General features: G+C 44.1%; 1 protein-coding gene across 1 annotated transcript in view; it reads right to left on the bottom strand.

The window, feature by feature from the left end:
- Positions 1-19,832, bottom strand: part of ADAMTS7 (ADAM metallopeptidase with thrombospondin type 1 motif 7) — a 133,510-nt gene that overhangs the window by 79,766 nt on the left and 33,912 nt on the right. Inside the window, exons 9-14 of the mRNA XM_050967329.1 lie at positions 19,220-19,312; positions 17,509-17,654; positions 9,542-9,711; positions 8,930-9,063; positions 3,125-3,245; positions 214-458 (exon numbers count right to left, since the gene is read on the bottom strand). Of these exons, the coding sequence (XP_050823286.1) occupies positions 214-458; positions 3,125-3,245; positions 8,930-9,063; positions 9,542-9,711; positions 17,509-17,654; positions 19,220-19,312 (909 nt within the window). The remainder of the gene's footprint in view (positions 1-213; positions 459-3,124; positions 3,246-8,929; positions 9,064-9,541; positions 9,712-17,508; positions 17,655-19,219; positions 19,313-19,832) is intronic.

The raw sequence follows: 19,832 nt of genomic DNA, 5'->3' as shown, positions 1-19,832 counted from the left end.
TTGGTTGTTGTCTCAAGACAATATCATAATACTACTTCTAATAATCAGAGCTATGTTATCAGCGAATGAGGACTAAGTGCCCTTCCTAGCTGTCACTGGCATTTTTCTAAGTTTATATTTGTGAAGAGCTTTGCTGCATGTTGATCTGCCCCACACAGATCTTTGCACCTGTCACATGTGGCTACATGGCAAAATAAAACATCGTATAAGTACCTGGATCCAGACGGGCTCCCCTGTGGGCCCAGGGGATGTGAGGTTCTCCCAGTTTCCAGTCCTCTCGTAGGTGAAGGTTGTCCCAGCCACTTTGTAATCTCCGTTCCATTGGATGGTCCACCCGCCATTCAGAAAGTATTTCTCTGGATCTTCACTCCTTAAAGCCAGAAAATTTCCTGCTTCTGCCACTTCCTCAATTCTAATCTCCCGGGCTCCAGCTGGGATCATCCCAATGTCAACGTAACCTGGGAATTTCATTGACTGTCAGTCTCAGGCAGTCGAACAAACAGAAGAACCCCATGCCAGATAAATCAATCACTTCCAGTCAACTGGCTAGAGCAATGAGAGCCGCCAAGCTGATTAAACAGAGCATTTTGTCTTTTAGTTGCTGATTTCAGCACCAGCGAGTACCTGGGGCCTCAGATAAAATAGTTCTTTCATTCCAGGTTTCAGGGGTAGCGGTGTTAGTCTGTATCAGCAAAAAAAACCAAGGAGTCCTTGTGGCACCTTAGAGACTAACAAATTTATTTGGGGCATAAGCTTTCATGGGCTAAAACCCACTTCATCGGATGTATGAAATGAAAAATACAGGAGCAGGTATAAATACATGAAAGGATGGGGGTTGCTTTATCAAGTGTGAGGTCAGTCTAATGAGATAAATCAACTAACATCAGGATACCAAGGGAGGAAAAATAACTTTTGAAGTGGTAAGAGAGTGGCCCATTACAGACAGTTGACAAGAAGGTGTTTGTAACAGAAGGGAGAAATTAGTATTGGGGAAATGAAGTTTAGCTTTTGTAATGACCCAACCACTCCCAGTCTTTATTCAGGGTCACTACAAAACCTAAACTTCATTTCCCCAATACTAATTTCTCCCTTCTGTTACTCACACCTTCTTGTTCAGTGGTTCTCAAACTGGGGCCACCACTTCCCGCAGCTCCCATTGGCCTGGAGCAGCGAACTGCGGCCAGTGGGAGCCCCGATCAGCTGGACCTGTGGATGTGGCAGGTAAACAAAGCAGCCCAGCCAGCCAAGGGCTTTCCCAACACAAGCGGTGGCCCCAGTTTGAGAACCACTGTTCTTGTCAACTGTCTATAATGGGCCACTCTCTTACCACTTCAAAAGTTATTTTTCCTCCCTTGGTATTCTGCTGTTAGGTGATTTATCTCGTTAGACTGACCTCACACTTAGTAAAGCTACCCCATCCTTTCATGTATTTATACCTGCTCCTGTATTTTTCACATCTTTCTTTCCAGTGAGCCACATGCAGAATCTTACATGGAGCCAGGCTGTGTTTTCTGCTGGTCCATTCCATTGCAGAACTGAAAGTGTCCCCACTGAGCCTTGACCAATGCATTTAACGTGCTTTTACCTTGTCCACATTGACCATCCAAACCCTCTAAAACCTTCTGTTAAGGTGAACCCAGAGGTCCAGCTAACTCAGATTTCTCTACAGAGTGCAGACAATGGCCTAGCAGCAAAGGTCTGTAAATGGATATTTTTTCCTCCAAGCAGTAAACACTGGGATGATAATCAATTTAACATGTCTCTGTTCCAAAGGCTAAAGCTTTGCCCCCTGGAAGTCAAGTGCAAAAGTATCAGTGATATTAAAAGGAGCAAGATTAAATAGTAAAAGATGATTTCAAGTTTTTGTTCTCTAACAAATATAAATCAGAATGAAATGAATGATATTGATGGAATCACTCCCTTAGCTTCCTACATGTCATAGCCAATGCCTTTCAGAACAATTGCACTGCCAATAATTTACTTTCTCTTTATTGCTGACCATACTTTCCCCTGTGGAATTTCCTAACAGTTGCGTTATTGAAGAGTTCCTGTTTGTAAACCAGTCCTGCCCATCCCCCCATACTGCTGATAAAGGGAAAAACTGGATCTACAGATTAAGGGTGTTTGTATTAAGAAAATCATTTAAAACAACAATTCAGAATCTTTTTCTCTCTCTCTCTTATTCAAATAGGCGAGATCTTTGACCTAACCTCATTCTGTCCACTTGCTCAGTTTTCAGGGCCACGTTTAGTTATTAAGGTTGCTTGGTTATACTTTACAAAGTTCCAGTCATGTTTCTTTAATGAAAAGAAGTGCTGTCTCTATCTATCTGTACAAAAACCATCTTGGCATTTTAATATATAAAGCATGGAACAGAAACAGAGCTTTCCTATTTTAAAAAAAAGTTGTGAGGGAATTTGGTGCTCAAAAACATAATGATAAATAGTAATAACGGTACACCGCACTTTTACAGCACCTTCTGCCAAAGGATCTCAAAGCCCTTTATAAACTGTGATGAACTACTGTCTCCTTGTGAGGTTGGAGTTTTCCCTGTTTCACAGACAGGGAAAACTGATGCACAAAGATGCTAAGTGACTCGCTCTAGGTAACTGTGTTGTCCTGAGTCAAGCAGAGTACCTTGAAGGGTACCTCAAGGACCCTGAAAAACCAGGGCCATCCACATGCACTGTGTCCCCTAAGCAGCATGGTGATCTGCCAAGTAAAGACTTATCTATTCCCCAGAAAGTTACTACAAATGCTGCCGCCACTGGCATGAACTGGCCAGGAGTACATGCTGCTCACACGTGCATTCCACAGCACATCCCCTGCCTGCCAATCTAGCAGCCTCCGGCCTTAGCTTGCAGGGTTCCTGGAGAAAAGGATCTGTGTGGTGGATTTGTCCCTTCTACCTGCAAAATCTCTGAGCTCCTTTTCTTGCTATATCTTATTAGTATTTGTTTAACCTTTAATGACCTGCTTCCCTTCCTAAATGTGTCCGTCATGGAACATGGCAGGTGCCGTGCATTCTCACCAATTCATGCTGCTCACAAATGTTCCCTGTCAGAACAGGAACCAGCAAAAGTTCAGGGACAGGCTGGCAGATGGTTGTGACAGACAGCCTTACCCAGCCCCTCGCTCTCCTCGAACATCTTTTTCACAGTCTGGCAGGTGGATCCATCCCCATGGCACACCCCGCACCGATCCTCAACAGCGTTGGAGTCAATTTCATAGTCGCAGCCCACGTTCTGAAACACAAGAACTCCCATAGCTCACACTCAGTACTGAAAATCTCTTCACAAGGCTCTGGTTTTAAATGATGAGAGAAGTGCAATTTCTGTTGGCTCCAACAGCTGCATTATGCACTTCCAGAGTCTCAGAAAGTGCATGGGAGCCTGCTGTAATAATGTTAATGGGTCTGTTTCTCCATCACACAGCACGCAGGTGTCTCTCAGTGCCAGCAAGCTGTGCCCGAGACACAGAGAGTCATGATGGGATCACCAGTCCTCACAGGAAATAATGAATGTGACCAGGACCAGGCTCACTGAGTAGCCTGCCTGGCAGTGTACCATTTGTCATTGGTAGGATGCGAAATAAGGAAGACAGATACATGGGTTACCCAGGGAGATTAAGGGTCAGATTCTGGCATGGGGGAAATCTTGAACTTACATACAGGCAGTTCCTCCTGCTTCTCTGGTACATGGGGTAGGCTGGGGCTCTGGCTAGGGGCAGGGAAAGGCCACATACAGTGCTTAGCACCATGGTGTCCTGGTCCGTGGCTGGGGCTCCTTGGACTCTACAAAACTATTAATTCCAAATGATAATAATAATGTCCGGGGCTGGAGTATGCTGTGTTCTGCCAAGACTCAGCCAACACAATAGCCCAGTGGGGACTGCTTTTGCCAGTGTAAGTGAGAGCAGCCTTGCTGATCCGGGGGTCTCGATCAGGCCCCTGCCTGTCCCAGGAGAACGGGGTGGGGGGATGTTTAGGTGACATGAATTTGGTGATTGTGCCCTGAACCGTTTTGTCCATGGCCATCACTGAAGAATTATGTATTGTTATTACATTTCTATTACAGCCTTCTATTTTGTTTCACTTCACCATCCCAGGGTGTAGTTGTAGTATCCAAGCGCTGGTTCCATCTCTCTTCTTACAAACAATGCGGCCTCAGCTAACGGCCCTGAAGTTCGGTTCATCTTAATCTAGGGATCAGGGCACAAGTAGATGCAGCCTGTTTAGCTTCAGTGAAGTTGCAAACACTTACACAGGGTTGAAGCCAGCCGGATGTTCCTTATGCTGAGGCATACAGTGTCAGATTTCTAACTGTGCACTTACTCATGACCACTTTTCCTGCCATCTGTCCTGCTCAGAAGGGATGAAGGAGTCAGGTCTGGCAGTTCACTAAAGATTCACCAAAGCCAGCTCGTGTTGGTAAGTTATTAAATTGTCGCATATGCAGCACCTGGGTTTCTTTTTGAAGTTAGGCACTCACATACCTTGACAAGAATGCAGTCCATATACCTGTTTCCATTTTCTTCTGGGCCTGTCCGTGAGCATCTAGCATTTGTTTGCACTCTTTCAATTTTACACCGATTTTGATGTAAAGTTGGATGCAATACTATTTGTAAAAGCCCAATCTTTTACCTTTCTGCTCATTTCTTTCATAGTTTTCTGTTACATGAACCTAAGAGGAGGGAGTTGGTCAGATAGGAGAAGAGAATTGTTGGACTTCGTTAGTGCTAAATCCCATGCTTTAGTTGGGAGACGGCAGCCTTCTGATTGGTAGATCTGCCAGTGCAGTTTCTCTGCAGTGCCAGGGAGATTTTTTATATTCTGCTAACATACTGTGTGCACTCACATGCAGATGGCAGTGCCCAGTGTCTCGCCCTTCAGTACCAAAGGTATCCATTTGATTTTAGTTCAATAAAAGCCCTGGAGTGAATGCCTAAAGGGTCCTTTTAGTATGTGTGTGTGACAGCGTGTACCAGGCCTTCGTGTCCCCTGCTGGAGGCCCCGCTGCTCTGCTACACTCCGTCCCAAGAAACCGCAAGATGGGCAGAAAAAAAAGCCGCAAAGCTGCATCCTCTAGGCTTGCTTAGAGAGGCCTCACTGGAACGGCCATCTTGGAAGGAGGAAAGACCTGGTCCATCAAAGGCTAGAAGGGCTAGTGATGACCAGTCAGAGCTCAACAGGCTCAAATAAAAGATCCTGAGGGGCCTTAGCAGGTCAGTTCCCAGTGGGGAGCAGAGGGGTGAAGGAGGGTGCTCCTCTTTAGTCAAAGGCCGACAAGTAGACAGCACTCATGGCTGGCTGAACTTACACTGCAACTGCAGAGGGAGAAGGACCTAGGGACACGGGCCCGCAGTTAGGGCTGGAGATCAAAGGTTCCAGTAGCAAGGGGCCCAGGGAAGCAGCAGTGACAGATTGAATAAACAGTACCTGGTTGCTGTGCATAGGGTCCCTGGATTGAAACCCGGAGTAGAGGGTGGGCCAACCCTATCAGCCATAGGTAAAGTGCCATGAAGCCCAAGAAGAGGATAAGCCTCATTTGGGAGCCTGAACAAAAAGGTCAAATCTAAAGGGCCCAGAGCCAGGGATGAAGGCCCCAGCAGGGGCAAAGAGACTGTTAGTTACTGGACTCTTTAATACCCCCAGGTTCATCTGGACTTTGTGATATGGCCAGAGGGCCATGCCACTGAAGACCCGCTCAGGTTGGCTGGCAGCCTGTACCGGGTGCCAGGGGTGGGAAAAAGTCTGCAGTACCACACCCAGACACTTGAAGGCACTCAAGAGGTAAGTGCCCCTTCACACAGTGTGAATAGGCGAGTTGTCCCATTTGGGTTCAGTAGTGTCCAGGAAAACAGTTTTATTTGTGTGATGGGGAAAGAATGTTGTTACTTTTTCCTACCATAAGAGCCTGTTCTGAGCCAAGGAGTTAGTTTTAATTTTGGTGTCGGAGACTAAGACAGCGCCAGCTTTTTGTGTGCCGCAAGCTCTGGCTGACTAACCTGTCATTTGCACAGGGCTGCTAAATCTCATTTTTCACTTGTACGTGCCACATGAAGATTGCGACCCTTTGAGCTTATACTAAAAGTGGAGCCAGCTCTGTGAGTACTGCTCGGCAGAGTAACTGCCACCGGGCTTTGGACTCTGGCTCTGTTGGCCACAAAATCTGAATAGCTGTTTCTAAGGAAGAGTGAGATTTTTCATGAATGGTTTTGACATAAGCAGCTGCAAAGATAATTGCTTATTGATTATTTCCCCATCTCCTCTCTGTGCCATGTGGAGTGCAAAGACCCAGCAGCCCACACAGATCTGGGAAAGTCTTGTAGTGCTGGTGTTGTTCTGCAATACCAACAAAGGGGAACAGGCAGCACTGTGTTTCCTCTTTTGAGTCCAGTAATTTCTCTTTCCGACTGGCAGCAGCCAAGACTTGAGTATGTTCAAACACGCTGCTGCTCGGCTTTTAGCTGCCTTTCTGCTCTGAGTGATGTTGGTGAGTACATAGCAACCCACATGAGCGGGAAGATAAGGACTTATCTTTTCCCTTGTCTGGTGACTGTTTCTTTTTTATCCATTCACTCTAGGTCGAGCTCACTGCTGGCACACATGGGTGGCTTCCCAGCCTCCTCCTAGTGCAGTCAACACATGATGTATAGAGCCAGAAATCACCCTCCTCCTTCAGGCTTGTTTGTATTAACAGGCTAATACCAAATAAACACTATCAACCCCAGCCCAAGCATTTTCCCAGGCTCCTAGGAACAGGTCAGTGCCAGATGCTGCGTTCCTGTCTGCAGATCCACTTCCCCTACAGCCAGAGCAGGGTAAATGACCCACCTGGAACACTGAATGAGCAGGCTCAACAGGGCAGGTCCACAGAAGGAGTGTCCTGATAGGGCATAACTCCCTCCAAGCACAAGGAAGCTGTTGGTGAATTTGGCCTGTATTGTGCTTGTAGTCGGCTGGGTTTGTTTTCATTAATTATGTTGGGGAATATCTGGCGGCGAAAGCCGTCTGGGAACGAGAGAGCTCTTGGCAAGTCACTGAAGGAGCATGCTGCTGACACAGAAGCCTGAGCATTGCACTAGGCCAGCTACTGTTTCTCTGTGCACGCCACTATTCCACACAGCTAACCCAGGCGGTGAAGCTCCCAGCCATGGAGCACAAGTGCAACGGTTGTAATCCCTGCATGGTTCATTGTACTCGATGGAATGGAAAATCTGCTCCTATGTGGTCTGCAGGCTGATACAGCTGGCTGCAAATGAAACCATGTGCTGCAACTGTGAGAGGGGCTGGACAATGGACCCACAAATAAACAGCATCTCTGGCCAAGGAATGAGGGTGCAAATCACCTCTGTACAGAGCAGAGGGTGATTTCAGTGGAGGTCAGGACTTGTCTGGTCATCCGCACGGGGGGGAGTTTCACCCCTACATTGTACATATTCCCATCTTCGTGGCAGTCCTTCAAAGTACATTTTTACCTAAGAGCTACTGCAGGTACCATGCACCTGCCACGGATGGAACTCTGATCAAACAGCTGAATCCCAATCATGTGCTGTCTGGGTCACTCTTTCTCTGCTTGCTCTGGGCAGTATTGGTGATGTCAATTGCAAGAGGAGGGAAGTGACTCACATGTAATTGCCTGGAAACCACCATCACTTTTCAGAGAGTGGGCAGCCCTGTCAATGCAAGTCCATGTTGTTGCAGCTGCTTAAGATAGCAATAAATTTGGTCCATGGACTGCAAAACTGAGATGCCTCCAATTGCCTTCTACATGTCTGATCCAATGAGCACTGAAGACTTTGGGGCGCTCTCCGTTAACATCATTGGGCACTGGGTAAGACTCTATTTTAATAAGTAAAAATGGAGCTTAGTTATAAAATATAAAATAGAGAGTTTTCTTTGTGAAAACATTTTCTGATAAAACATGAGGCGTATTCGTTATATCCCAAATCTTGAGACTACTCACCTGAGTAAGGGCTATGAGTGTGAGCAAGATTTTGCAAGACTGCATCCCTCTGTCCCCTGGAAAAGTCTTCACAGAAATCTAAAGAAGACTCCTACAGGATTCCAAGGCAGGCATGATTCGACAGTCCTGAGGTGGGTTTTAGTAGCAAGACAGCCTGCAAAACTTGTGCAGTCTGCTCTTCATCAGCGACACCTTGTAGATGGTTTTGCCAAAGGGTGTTTCTGCCAAAGGAATTGCTTCCTGAGGCTGGCTGTCATGCCTCCTTATCTGCCTCCCAGTTGGCTTTGGCAGCACTTTGTTCTAGGTATCGTGAGTTTGGGAAATGTCCTTCCCAGATGTCAGTCAACAGAGCTCGGCCTGAAGCCAGTATTAGTTTTTATAGCATTTCAAAGACAGAAAATAAAAATTTAAAAAATCAGAAACCCACAGGGTCTGGATTCTATATTAAGATTAAAATGTTCTTTTGTTCAGATGTGTCCATTGTTTAACTTCCATTCCTGAAGGCCAAATCTCATCCACAACATGGATCCAAATATGGCCATGTCTTATCTTCATGCAACCCCATCCACGCGAGTCAGGAAGGACACCATCATTCCCACGCATGAAAATAATAACAAAGTTTGTCAATAAAACATCTGTTTTGGTGCAAGCAGGCAAAGCCCTTATACCATTCCTTCACATGCTCAACACACACAATAGAGCGAACAGTAACACCAGTCCTGGGTTTGCCTTTATTTAACAAATCTCTAAGATCAGTCTTGTGCTTACAAACATAACTGGACTTTTCCCAGCTAGATTCCTGTCTCTCCCTCTAAGTCTTTCTTCCTGAGAGAGCCACTTGGAGTTGAAACTAAGGGGATTCATCTGGCCTGGATTCTAGGGTGAGTCAGCAAAATAGCTCTGCACCTCTGCACAGGTTCTCAAAGACACATTTCATAAAGAAAGACTACACCAAAGCATACCTTACAGATCCCATTGATACAGAGATCCCGGCTTGCGTTCCCTTCATAACATGGAGTCCCATCGATGACAGCATCCCGGAGCTTTTCGGAAAAGTATTCATCTTCTGGGCGGCAGTGCAACTCACACGGATTGACTGAGGGTTCCAAACAGACTGTAAATAAACCTTCACGGCCAAGAGTATCTGCACACTTCTACCCATGTCCTGTCTTCTCCCATCCCTGCTACAGAACCACGACTTGCACTGTCAGGACTTTCCTCTGCTCTAAATAATCATCTTCTGACCCATAAACTAAACCTGCAAATGCACCTATGACGCCTTCACTTGAAGTGCTGCCAACGTAGAATGTCAGCTCTTTGGGGCAGAGACTGCCTTTTTTCGTTCTCTATTTGTCCCTAGTACAATGGGGTTCTACTGTATGACTTGAGCTCCTAGATGCTACAGAAACGCAAATAATAAATTAATAATAAATATGCCTTAATTATGACAGCACTGAAAGATAAAACTTCTTGGCCTTGTGCATGGATTCTAACCATTGATACAGATCATTAGTAAAATCAATTTAAAATAATGGTCTAGCTTTGCAAATAGAGGCTCAGGAGGTTGGACTTACTGTTGGTCGGTACTGGCATCCACTTATAGAGTTTCCCTTTATATAGCATGGCATCAAACTGGCTGCACTGGAGGTGGCGGAAGGATGGTTTGTCTGTGGGGCACGGCTTCATGTTACAAACCCGGAATCGCTTCCGTTCCCCAAGGCAGTATTTACCACCATACTTTGGTCTGTTATCAAAAGCAGGAGAACAGAAAACACAAGCAGGTGCAACACATTAGGATGAAATTCACTAACTTATCATAGAATATAAGGAGCACGTTACTCAGTGTTATCCCTATTGGCTGCTAATCTTTTAATTTACCACATTGGGTCAGATTCCCTAGTCAAGCAAAACCCTGTCTAAAGTCAATGGAGATTTGCTCAATTAAAGTCCACATAATTTGATACCCTATGACAGGTTGCACCAATATAAATCCAGAATAACTCCACTGTATTCAGTGGCTTTACCCCAGCAGAGCAGAGAGCAGAACATAGCCATGTGGACTCTACAATCACATGGAATGGAAAGCATTACCTGTGCTAACCAGCGATGGCTCAGAGTTTCAGCCTTCCATCCCAGATCTGAACATACCCATATTTCAGGGTGTATGTAACTTTGAAGTCAGGTGTGTAACTTTGAGTGTGTAACTTTGAAGTCAGGTGTTTGATTAGGACTATTCTAGAGAGGGGAGACAGATCTGGATTTGAACTGTGAAGCTCTGGTATGTTTGGATCTGTAGTTTTGGTTCAGATCTGTCGCTAGTTTTAATAAGTATGATTCTCCTTCCTCAGACAGACCTACAACTGTAACACAAATAAGGAGCTCACTTTTTTGCAGCTCTAACATACCCAAATGGAAAGTGCCACAAAAGGAAGTTATTTGTGTCACATTGGACCAATGGCTGGTGTCTCTGTATCTTATAATCACATCCCTTCGTTCGTTCCCCTGCTGATATATTGTCAGTTATTGGGACATTTCTTTATTCTGGGGCAGATCCTCACTGAGGTTGATTGGAGCTTTACCACTGACTTCAGTGAATGATGTATCAGGCTCTTTGCTCGTAAATCTTTGAGAAACTCCATAAAAGCAGCAAACATTCCAGGTTAAACCTAAATCCATCATAAAGCCAGTTTTCCACAGTGAAATTTAAAAAGCCTTGAATCCCTGCTATACAACTTGTTTCTAGATTAATAACCTTGTTGATGATGTAATTGGCAGAGGTGTCTTCTGGACCCATTGGGATTAGAACTTGACCTGCTGGTGGTTTATTAACATGGCAGCTCAAAGATGGCTTTTACTAAGTGAACATTGTCAAGCTGAATTTCTTTACTGAAAGACCTCGCTCTCTTGTTGGCAGGTTACATCATCTCCCCTCACCCCTCCAAAAAAAGAGAGAGGCAACATTGTTTGCCATCTTGGGGAAGGAAGCTTTGATCCCTGGAACCAAGTCCTTTGCTCATCTTTCAACAGATTTCGTGAACAAATAAGCCCATACAATTCTGACTTTCAAACAGAAATGAGCTGAACACCAATTAAAAAATAATGAAGCTACAATTTAGTGCAGGGTTCCTGCCTTCTCTCCCCCGCCCTTTTCCCCCTGGCCTGAAACAATGGCTGCATTCAGAAGCAACTTTCCCAAAGAGCCAATCTGACCTGGCTGTGAGAGGAAGATCTGAGGCCCTGCCAGTGTCTGTGTTACATCAAAAGGTGTGAAGCCTGAGGCCCACGGCTGTCGCAATGGCCTCCAGTTCGGCTGAACCTCTCCATTGACTCTATGGAATATCCCAGTCAGGCAGCCGTGGGCAAACAACTAGCTTCCCGAGCTGTAACACAACGTTGAACAGCACAGGAGACCTCTGGGCTGTGGCATCAAAGGAAAATTTGTGGGATCTGAGCTCTTTTCAATAACTATTTAAGTTAGCGAAAGTGACCGAATTTAAGTATAATTGACTTTTATCGGGGGTGCTGCTTGTTTACATTTTGCATTTCACTCCACTAGAACAATGAAACCTGACTAATTCCTTTTGGGTTTGTTTCTAGACAATTGCACTTTTGAGTTTTTCTGCCTTAGCAGAATGTTGCACTGTCTGGGCTACCACACTGCAGGGAAATATTTAAAGCCAAACGGGGGAAAAAACCCTATTTTCTTTTTAAAAATTAGAATAGAATACAATAAAGCACAAGTTAAATAATTTCTATGACTTCTTTATAAGATTTTTTGTAAAACTTTTAAAAAGCAAATGTACATTGTGGATCTACCTCCACAGTGTGACTTTACTGTTACCAATATGGCCAATTTTACGGCCTCACTTTATGATGGTATAAAAATGGTTATTAAAGTTAAGCGTCAATGGTAATGTTTGAAGCCCTTCTTTCCTGCAATTGCAGTCAAGAATCATTATCTACGTAGGAACCTATAGTCTCAGCCATCTCCTCAGTGTTTTCAGTAACTGACAAATGATTGCCATTTCTCAAGATAAAACTGGCTGCTTACGTTCCACAGAGCATAAAGCCATCTATTTTACCATCTTTACAAGTATGCCCTGATGAGATTGCTTTGGCTAACAGCATGGATTACTGGAACCAGAATCTTCCTGAATTGGCCACACATTTGTCAAAAATGGCCCAGCTATTGGAAACATTTCAACAGAGATCCTCTTTTGTCATCAAGTCTATTTCTGTATTAATAAATAGAAGGCACAGGTCCTGTCCTCTTGTCATGTAGGTATAAACATGGAAACATTCTATCCTTGAAATGAAGCCTCATTGGAGTTATTCCAGGTTTGCACCAGTGTAGCAGAGATCAGAGTGTGGCCCATTTTGGGTCTGTGTTGGAGAGTGCTACTTTTCAGCTTTCCCAAGGACAGGCCTCCAACCTTGGGTCTGCTCCTGTTCCAGCTGGAATCAATGGCAAAACTGACATTGTTTTCTGTGGGTGCAAGACTGAGCCCTTTGTGTTCCAAGTGCTGTGAAAATAACATCCACCGCTTACCTTCCTTGAGTCTAATGGTCTGTGACAGGTGGCTGGAGCACATGGTACAACACAGTTATTAAATCTATAAAATGACGATTAATTACAGTGATTGTTTAGTTAACCATATGTCTATTGTTCTCCTTTGAAACAATGTCCTTCTCATGAGTGCTTTAGAAGAGTGAAAATCTCAAATATGCTAAACAAAAGGTTTGATCATCACACTTGATTTTGCATGTGATTATTATGTGCTAAATGTTTGCACTAATATAGCACTGGAGAGACTTTTTGCCAGGTAGAATACTCTGTTTTCTTTTCAATAGTCAGGTGTAAGTGAGTTCTCATTTGTCTCCATATCGTTCACATCACTACAGAAACCTCTGTATTGCCCATACCTCTACAGTTTGCCCTTGATACATTTTTTTTAAAGATGTTTGGCCAACAAATGCTAGTAGAACAATTGTCATGACTATTTATTTACACTTCCGGGACAGAGGAAAAGGTCCAAAGATCATACACACACAGAACCATGAAGAGGTGGCAAGGAGCAATACCATATTTTACTAACTGAAATATATATAAAGCTGCATAACCTAACTTGAATTCACATCAGCTCATTGGGTCTGGTTCTGATCTCACTTATACTAGTTTTATATTGGTGAGCAGTTACTCGTCATTTTTATCAGTGTAACTGATATCACTGGGGACGTGGTCTGATGTGTAATAATATATCCCATCAAATCCTACATCGAGTTTAGCGATAACAGCCAGGCACACTAACTAGAACTATTTTTCAGGCCCTTCCCTTTTATAAACCGTCACCTGAACTGATTGTAAACTCTTTGGGAGCAGGAACTGTCTTTTATTTTCTGTTCAGTGTCCAGCACTGTGACCCTAACTGGTGTTTGTTTATAGGTGCTACTTTAATTAGAGCTGGGTGAAATTTTTCAGCTGAAACTCTCTCTTAATCCTCTTAATCTTCATCTTAAATAATTTTAAGCAAAAAGGCAGTTGGGGGACACCAAAATGTTTTCCAAATTTGTGTCCATTTTGTCAAATTGTTCATTTGAGACAAAAATCTGAAATGTTTTGATTTTTTTTTGGCTTCAAACAACTTTTTGTTTCTAAATTTCCTTTAATTTTATTTTTTAAATATTTAAAATTTAAAATATTCAAAAATGTTAAGTGGTCAAAATCAAAACAAAACATTGTTTGACCCAAAATTAATTTTTTACAAACTTTTCAGTTTGCTAAAAATAAAAAAAAATGTTTTTGTCTAACCTCAAGCTATTTTTTTTTCACTTTTCAAATTTTCCAGTGAAGAGAAAAAACTGTTATTTGCCAAACTCTATCTGTAATATAATAAATGCCGAAGTGCCTGATACCAGCAGCATAAGTGATTTCATAACAATCTATTCACATATAGAACACTGGAATTCATATGATGCAGAGAGAGTTCCCAAAAATTGCAACAGAAGAGCTGGTTTGAATTTTTTGGCACAGTGTTTTTGGGATGTATGGAACAGACTTGGCCAGTCACAAGAAAAGGAATTGGTATGCTCTCCACCATGGAAATGAAGATGCTGAGATGATCAAATGGTTGGACACTCCATGAAAGGAAATGAAATGAGGTTGTGAGGATTCTTATGTGGGTTGCCTCAATTGAAGACAAGTTGAGGGAGGCTATGCTACGTTGATATGGATGTATCCAATGGAGACCTGAGAGTGTTATTGATAGGAATGCCCTTGCAATCATCATGGATGGAAGATGACCAAAAGTAGGCCAAAGAATCAATACGTGGACCCGATATCAGTGGACCTTAGAGAGATCAATTGCATGACAGCCTGGTGTACAATCAAGAGTTTTGGAAGAAGACTACAAAAGTCACTGACCTCAAACAGAGATGTGTTGAAGAAGAAGATGATGATGATGATGATGATGATTTTTGGGGGAAATTGTCAGCATTTGCAACCAACTGTCCCCACCATCTTTCCCGCACTGCTCCCAATCGGCCTCAGATCTACTCTGAAGGAACAACTGGCACTACTTGGCAATTCTGTAAGGAGTCTGAGTAGAGAGGCCAAAAACTGGAGGAGCTATGGGTATTGAACTTTTTTCCCACCATTGAAAGGTGATTAGTCAAAAGTGGACTACAGCAGAACTAGGATGAGCTCAAAATTATATTAATGCAAAGACGTCTGGAGGGCTATTAAAGAAAATGAGCAATGGCTTCAGTTAGGCAACTCATGTGAGCAAGGACTGCAGGACTGGATCACAGCCCAGCCAAGAACACGTGTCTGCAGTTGAAAGCACCTCCTCCCCCATCTCCACACCATTTGTATAGTGGAAGGGCAGTTCATTAAGGGTATTGTAGTGGGGTGGCCTGCCCCTTTAAGGACTGGAGAGCTGCAGCTTGCCAGCCTGCACAATTAACCTGCCTGCCGGGGATGAGATGTGGGATTTAATTAGAATCAAAGGGCAGCAAGAAATTGCTAGAGAGAGGGAGAGGCTCAGGAAATTGTAGAGAATGAGAGACTCCTACAGGCAAGATCCTGAGGCCAGGCTAGGAGGAGCAGGGAGAAGCCTACTCAAGAAAGAAATCCCTGAGACCAAGGGACTTTGGGGCAGTGTCCAGCTTAAGGCCGGAGGGAAAATTTTTTGTGTTTAATTTTGAACTTTGTTAAAAAACTAATTCCTAAGGAGCATTGTTATTGGACTTGTAAAAGCCTCTTCTAGAGTTGATTGTGGAACTAAGAAGGGACACTGAGGCGAGGGGCAGTTTGCAGGGCTGTCCTGAGGCCACCAGGGCCACTGGGAGGTGGAAGGGCCACTTGATGTCCGATAGGATTCAAAACTCAATGGAATAAATGGGAACCTTTCCATTTCAATTGATTTCAGTGGGTTTGAGATCAGGTCCTCAATGCTCCATGCTAGTAGTTTCTAAATGATGGAAAGAGTTTTTTCACCGTGCATGTAGGAGGCCCAAGCTCTGCATTGTTCTCTACGGTAGAATGGGAAGGTTGTTCCAAAAGAAAAAAAAAACCAAAAAACCCTCCTCTCTGTCTTTTTAAATGAGTAGAACTCTTTTTCTGTAAATAGAGTTATTCTCTGTTTGGAAGCTACCAGCACATCTGGGCACTATTTGTAGCTGTTTCCTGCTTCTTAACCCTTTGCCAACTTGAGCTTGTTGTGACATTTCCCATGGCGCATTTCCATATGACTATAAGGAAGTTACATTTTCCCTGAACAGTTTCTTCAGAGGAAACTTGAATTAAAGAAAATAAAATTAATTTATGTTTTATGGTTATGGAAACACCTAAAGAAGAAAAACTGCCGTATTCATACACGTTTGCTCCATCTGAAAGGCAAGGCCAAAGAGATTTACCTACAGCAGCCAAAACAAATAATTTCCTTGGGCGAGCTTTGCCAGCTTTGCAGTGTTTGCTCTCCCACATGCCTGTGGTTGTGTTTAAAACACTCTGTAAACGACAACTGCACTCCTCCAGCAAAACTCATGTCAAACATAAACTTTGCTCTTGACCTAGAAACAAGATTACATAAAGTTTTTTTTAAAACCAAGTTCAATTGCACATGCTAAAATGATGTACTTGTGAAAGTGGTTAACCAAGGAACCTATTCTGGGCTCATTAGAGACCTTTCTTTATCTGATTCTGAAACTCCTTAAGCCATGAAAGGCTGAATGCCACCTGAAAAATAAGTAAAGACCATAAAATTGCTCTTGTGGTTGTGATTGATTGTGTACTCAAAAGACCTCAAGAAAACCAGGGGTGTGCGTTAAAACACTTCGGGGGAGGGAGTGCTGTTAATCATGCACCTACATCGTGAGGTCTGTGTTAGTTCTGCAAATCTGGAATGTCATTTCAAAGCTCATTTGGAAGGACAGACCATTGTGAAAATATTCCTCTGCAAGGAGCTTGGAGGCAGTCCCCACTTTACAGATTATCCCCCCTCTTTTTTACCACCAGCCCTGGCACTTTTTCTGGGGGCTCATTTTAAAAACCCTTCTTATCTTTTGCCCAGATGGTGCCCCATTGCCTTTTAAGTAGAACTCATCATAGACTTAATGGGAAGTTCTGCTTATGAACTGACGGCATGACATAGCCCCACATCCTTTAAACCCAGTGTGTCGCTATGGTTCATTATAACTCCTGCTCCTCACCTTGGGTCACAGGCTCTGACTCTGTAACCTTTGGGAAAGTTTTGTTTCTAATACCGTCCAACAGTTATCTGGTGGGGGAAGGAAGAGACATCTGGGGACCAGCTGGGTCAGCCCAGAAATCATGGAACAGACAATGCTACACCATAGTCTGTTATCAGATGCTTTGATTATAGGGCCACCTTAGAAAGTTACGCCACATTTGGCCACTGCCACATTAAAGTCTGACAGAAAGCAATCCTCTTGTTGTGCCTCATACACTTTGTTATAACCTGTATGCAAACTGCTCATTGAGAACAAAGCGCAGTAAATGGTGCTGGAATTTCCCCCGGTGATTCTGAATCTGCTTAAAGAAACATTTGTTCTTTTGGGCATTAAAAAAGACATTGCATATGTGTTACATTCACAAGTGCTTCGTCTTTACCTTTGCTTTGAATTGGATTTCAGGTGCTTTCTGCCTGGACTAATCATGAGTGATTTGTATGTAAAGGTAGACAAAGAAAACTCTAAACCTCAATCCCCAGACCTTCCACTGCACAGATTCCTAGCTAGCCCCATGAGTTGAACTGCTTGTGTTGTTTCAGAGGTATGCTGTTTTAAAAGATATAATTAATGGCATTTGAAAATACCCTCTCTGGGGTCACTGCTTTGTTACTGTTTCACTGCGTGAGACATCATTAGGCCAGAGCCCAAGTGGTCTGCGCTTGGGGCACGGTCATACCTTGCTAGATGATAAGAAGATATTCAGATATGTGCTGTAAATGGGGTTTTCCTAACGAAGTTACCTAGTTAATGAATCTAATCACACCCGGACAAAGCAAGAGCCTTAACTTACGTGGGGTTGTTGCACTGCCTTTCTGCATTCTGCACGCCAGCACCACATGTCCGAGAGCAAGCAGACCAAGAACTCCAGGTTCCCCAGCCTCCATCAATAGCGTCTGGGCGGTAGCCCACCTGCACACACTCTCCATTGAAGCACCACTGCAGAGTAACCCAGACAAGAGTGAGGCCAGCTGACGTTCTACAATACTCTTACAAGGCACTAACCGGCACTCGTTTACAAATCCCAGCCTGGTGAATGTGCAGCACGGGGAAGAGAACTCCGAACGAGAGCAGTGTGTATCACAGCACAATGGGAAATGCCGCGACACTTGGTTAGTGAGTGTGCACATGGGAGTAAAACTGGTTTCACACACACCTATTTCACCACAACTCACGGTCCAGCTTCCTGGCAGTGCCTAGGCAGAGCATGTGTCCCACCTGAGATTAATGCTTTGGTTCTGGTGTCATAACAAAGACTCTACCAGCTGGCTACCCCGTTAACATGGAGAATGGGTAAGATGGCAGGTTCTACAGGGAAAGCCTCAGGAGTCCTTCATGATCTGTAGAATTGAACTAAACTCTTCAGGCCAGATTATTGGCACCAGCCATTCTGCATTTAGCTCTACTCAGGATAGGGGGGATGTGCAAATGTTTTTATGTTACAGTTATTCTGTTTTATGCTACTTGAACCCGAAGTCACTGTCCTGGTCCCAAGGTGCAATTTACAAGCATCTCGGGGTTGCTCTGTGATGTACTCACTGGGATTAGCCCACAAAGGGTCATTACAGCAGCCAGGGATTGGCTGGTTGTGGCTGCTCTCTGGCCATAGCCTCTGCCCCTGGAGAGGGGGCATAGGAGCCGCTACCCTAGCCCTAGGCCACAGAAGGATTTCTCTGCCTGTTGTGTGCTGCTACTACAAAAAAGCAGGTGGAATGGTGGCCTCAATCTCGTTGTTAATTCTCCTCTTTAGTTCTAGCTGCACTCTGCTGGGCTGGAAGAAAGTTGAGTGTGAATGAGGCTACAGTTGCATATGCAATGCTTGGAAAGTCAGGCCCGTAAGGCCAACAGCTGCCATGTGAACGAGTCATGGAGCAAAATACGACTCCGCCTCTTATGCTGCTTCAGTGGATTTAGGGCCCAGTCCCATCATTCTTACTGGTGCAGATCTCTCCCTGGAAGCCACTGGAATTGTGCCAGAGTAAGGACTGCATGACTTGGTCTATATTAAGCATTCTGATGCAGGGGTGTATTTTTGCCTGCAAAATTTTGGATTTTACCCGTTACCTTTAAAGTTAAGCAGAAGAGATCAAATCCTCCATTTCCCCCACACCGCACAGGTGTGCTGATCCTTGTGCAAGTTCACCCAATGTACCAGAAAAAATATACGTAGCTAGGTCCTTCTAGATCTCACCTTAGCAAAGCTATGCTGATAGCCGTGACATGGCAAACATTAGCACCTGGCTGCCTCGGTGATTTGAAGCATACATTGATTGAATACTCCACAGTACTGAACGTTTAAGTAACTACCAGAACACACAAACCCAATGGAGCCGAATGTATCCATTTCTAGGTATGTTCGCAGCTGTAGTTCTGATGCTGCGGAATTACATTCTGCAACTTGTCCTATTTCTTGACTTATATAATAAACCAATGTGGTGAACATTGTCCCTTACATACAGGAGAAGGAATCGACTGTGGCTGCGAATACAATTTACTCTAATTACCTTGTTCTCGCCACACTTTGTGCCGTCGACGGCAGCATCCAGCTTGGAGTGGCACGTGTTCCCCACTGAGCACCAGAGCGTATTGCAGACGTTCTGCGGAGAACAAGTGTGGACACAGCCTGGGGGTTACTGAGCATTCCAAAGGGCCAGCCCAAATCTGACCTATTTGAAATGGAAACGTGTTCACACACTGAATTATCCCACTGATCTAATCAGTCAGCAAAGAAAGCCACAGTGACCTTTTTGTCTATAGAACTCCCCTTCTGGCCATCCTTTTCTCTGGCCGTTTGGATGTTCGCTTTCCCATATATAGCCCCCTTACTTTCCTCTCCTTTAACATGACCTTTCCTTAAACCAGTGTGTTTGCTGTCAGTCTGGCTCCTTGGGTCTATTGGAAGGGGAGCTTTGGGGGCAGAGGGCTCTACAAACAAACTAACCTCTCTCCTAATTCAGCCAAGATGACAATGGTCTTTTTTCCGCTAACAATTCATAATGCAGAATTTATTTATCCCTTCCCCAGCAGAGAGTGAGGTTCTATGCAAAGATTCTCACTGTTCAGACTGTCACTCAGCAGTCACAAATTCTATCATTACGTAAAGGAAAGCTGCAGGAA

This window comes from Gopherus flavomarginatus, chromosome 9, assembly GCF_025201925.1.
Source record: "Gopherus flavomarginatus isolate rGopFla2 chromosome 9, rGopFla2.mat.asm, whole genome shotgun sequence".
In the NCBI taxonomy this organism is placed as follows: domain Eukaryota; kingdom Metazoa; phylum Chordata; order Testudines; family Testudinidae; genus Gopherus; species Gopherus flavomarginatus.
The sequence above is the reverse complement of the archived record's forward strand: the minus strand, read 5'-3'. Positions and strand labels throughout refer to the sequence as shown.